Source organism: Piliocolobus tephrosceles, chromosome 10 (genome assembly GCF_002776525.5).
Source record: "Piliocolobus tephrosceles isolate RC106 chromosome 10, ASM277652v3, whole genome shotgun sequence".
Taxonomy (NCBI): Eukaryota; Metazoa; Chordata; class Mammalia; order Primates; family Cercopithecidae; genus Piliocolobus; species Piliocolobus tephrosceles.
Genome location: NC_045443.1, coordinates 4698090 through 4701683, shown reverse-complemented (window position 1 = coordinate 4701683; position 3594 = coordinate 4698090). Strand labels below are relative to the sequence as shown.

At 40.6% G+C, this 3594-nt stretch overlaps 1 protein-coding gene across 1 annotated transcript in view; it reads right to left on the bottom strand.

The window, feature by feature from the left end:
• Positions 1-602: 602 nt before the first annotated feature.
• Positions 603-3594, bottom strand: part of TIGAR (TP53 induced glycolysis regulatory phosphatase) — a 27978-nt gene continuing 24986 nt past the window's right edge. The window contains exons 5-6 of the mRNA XM_023202070.1: positions 2434-2544; positions 603-1550 (exon numbers count right to left, since the gene is read on the bottom strand). Of these exons, the coding sequence (XP_023057838.1) occupies positions 1119-1550; positions 2434-2544 (543 nt within the window). The 3' untranslated portion in view covers positions 603-1118. The remainder of the gene's footprint in view (positions 1551-2433; positions 2545-3594) is intronic.

Sequence of the window (3594 nt, the reverse complement as noted above, 5' to 3'; positions counted from 1 at the left end):
GGAGTGCAGTGGTGCGATCTCGGCTCACTGCAACCTCCGCCTCCCAGGTTCAAGCGATTCTCCAGCCTCAACCTCCCAAGTAGCTGGGATTACAGGTGCCTGCCACCATGCCTGGCTAATTTTTGTATTTTTAGTAGAGACAGGGTTTCACCATGTTGGCCAGGCTGGTCTTGAACTCCTGACCTTGTGATCCGCCGCCTCAGCCTCCCAAAGTGCTGGGATTACAGGTGTGAGTCACTGAGCCCGGCCTAGAGCTCCATTCTTTACAAAGAAGATCCCTTTTTTATTCTGATTACTGTGTGGTGTACTGTTAACTGTTTACTTTCTTTAGAGCCTTCCTCAAACTGGAAATTCTTCAGCCTATAGGTTAGATAAGAAGCAAGTGGATATTCTTCATTTTTTTTGGCTTTCCTGGTTTCCACTGACTTGACTTTTGCAAGATATTGTTTAGAAAACGCTGTTCTTTTATCTTCTGCTCCAAGATTCCTTCTTTACTGCATTTAAATCAAATGTTTTAACTTCTTCCCCCAGACCATTCTGTAATCATAATCTGTATTCATCCACATTTCAAGCCCTCTAGAATAAAAAATTCCAACAGTTGATTTATATGTAACACATGTTAGTGTTATTTTGCTTTACATAAACTTATAAGGATTTTTTATTTAAAGGATTTTAAAAATATAACACATAGTCAATATAAACATGTATTGGGAATTATAAACCATTCTTTCTTCCAGGCACTGGATGAGATACTAAAAAAAACCAGTATCTTACCAACACCCATTAAAATAGGCTAAAATGAAAAAGAAACCGTTGTTAACGAGGTTACTAATCCCCCAACTTTCAATACTGAGTTCCTTCATCATCCACGTGCAATCCAGAGATGACACATAGCAGGGTGGTAAAATTATTCTGGAAAATGACAACTATACTTAGACAAAATAAGTTAATTCTATATAGTTGTCCGTTAAAAGTTTTATGTGGCTATGATTCCCCTTGAGCTAAAAATTGGCTTTTAACTGTTTCCAAATCAGCACTAGCAGAGGAGAGAAGTAAATAAAGCCAATGGCACTCCCTTCAGAGGCTCAAAATGGTTAAATTTTGATGTCGATTTAACCTTAGCGAGTTTCAGTCAGTCCATTTAGATGATCCTGTAGGTTCATACAAATACACTGAACCGTTGGTTTAACTTCTCTTCCTTCCTCAAAGTTTATGATAAAGAGACTCATCCCTGTATTGGGAGTAACTGACATAACTTCGGACCTGCGCAGAGTGGCTGGTAAGGAACACTTAAGGTCAGTCAGAAAATAATCAAACAGACTTCTCATGTAAGCACCGTGACTCACAACTAAGACACTGGCTGCTAATCCTGGAACACCACTGTCTGAGTTAACTTCAGAGCTGCGATTTTTTCCTAAAGGAAATATCTCTGCCAAAGAAGTTTCCAGACAGTTGCCTGGAGATCCTTGGGAAAACTGTTCTTTTTGATCTGCTTCTTTCAGGATTAGCTGACAAAGAAATTCAAAAAAGTCTATTCCACGCATTTTCACCTACAAGAAAAGAAATAAAAGTCAAAATAAAGTGCCATTAATGACTTCCTTAAAATGTTAACATAGAACATAATTGACTGGATTTCTTTCTAATATTGAATGCCAAGTACTACACAAGCAGAAGAACCTCAATCTACATTTCTATTCCTTCAATCAGTAGTTTCAGGGACATATATATGTATATAAGTACCCACCGTATTTCTGGAGCTATGAAAGCACCATGCAGACCAAGATGAAGAAGATACAATTCCCCATTCCTGACTTCAAAGCACTCACCGTCTAGTTAGGGAAATCTACAAGCCAACAGAAACTCCTGCAACAGTGCTGACAGGGAGCTGTCTCTGGCACTTCAGTACCACTGGAACAACCGCAGCAACAAATCCTTCCCTTACTAAAGTCATGTATTTTCAAGAAAATTAAGATAAAGATTAAGGAGGTGGTGGTGGGTTGGGGGAATCACCAATCATGCAATTCAAAGCAGAACACTGAAGAAATGCAAGCGCAGGGATGCCATCATGAACAGAGCCGAGGCGGCCGCAGAGGCTTGAAGACTTCATGTTTCGAGTTATTTCACCTCGAGTGACTTGCCGATCGCCCTCTGTGAACTCCACTCCCACCACTAAACCACTGCTTCATATTCAAAGGTCTTTTTTAGACGTACCATCCAATAACACCTTTCCTTAAGTCCATTATCAGTAATGACAAAGGCAACTGAAGAATAAATAATATTTTAAATGGGAAAGAGTAATTTGCTAAGTAAATAGATAATTTAAAAAGGAAAAGAGAATGAACCAAGCAACTTTCAAACTGCTTAACTAAAATTCCAAAACATCTAATTTATGAGTCTTAATTCAACCATTCTGACAGCAGCAGTACCACATACCTGGTCCAGCGTCTCTCCTCCGGGCGGTGTAAACATAGGGCACTCCTCCCTGGCTGCTTTGGCCATGGCCCTCATCTCACTTAGTGCTTTGCCTTCTACAACCCCGTATTTCTGAAATAGTCCAATAGATAACAGTTTCTCAAAGGAGACTGCAATATGACAATTAAGTTTATGTTTATGGCAAATTTAGAACATTCATCTCACGAATAAGCTAAACCTCCTCCACTTAATTTATTGTATCTCCTCTGAACTGATCATGAGAATGTACTCAGTAGAGGGCCATGAACCTTAGAAAATATAATTGAAATACTGAGTTGTACACTATGTCCAAATGGGTTATTTTAAAATAACTTGCTAAGCAATCTTAAGTAGATGGTGGGAATTTATTGAACACATAAATACAGAGATTTGCACAGATTGTAGGACTAGAGATTAACATGCAAAAAGTACCAACTCAGCCACCTCCCATCCACACATACTATCCCATTTGATCCCAATGACAGCACTATGAAATAGCTAAATAAATATATCACCATAGTTATAAGGAAGTTGAGTTTTAAGACATTAACATGAGAGATCTATTTCTTTTTTTTTCCTTTTTTTTTTTTGAGACGGAGTCTCGCTCTGTCACCCAGGCTGGAGTGCTGTGGCACAATCTCAGCTCATTGCAACCTCCGCCTCCCGGGTTCAAACGATTCTCCTGCCTCAGCCTCCTGAGTAGCTGGGACTACAGGCCCGTGCCACCACACCCAGCTAATTTTTTGTGTTTTTAGTAAACACGGCGTTTTACCATGTTAGCCAGGATGGTCTCAATCTCCTGAACTCAAGTGATCTGCCCACCTTAGCCTCCCAAAGTGCTGAGATTACAGGCCACCATGCCAGCCACATGGCACCATTCTTAAGCTATTAAATTGGGAAATCACAGAGTCTAATAATACCAATTGTTGGTGTAAAAAAACAAAATTTTCGGCCAGGCGCGGTGGCTCAAGCCTGTAATCCCAGCACTTTGGGAGGCCAAGACGGGCGGATCACGAGGTCAGGAGATCGAGACCATCCTGGCTAACACGGTGAAACCCCGTCTCTACTAAAACATACAAAAATCTAGCCTCCCGAGTAGCTGGGACTACAGGCGCCCGCCACCTCGCCCGGCTAGATTTTTGT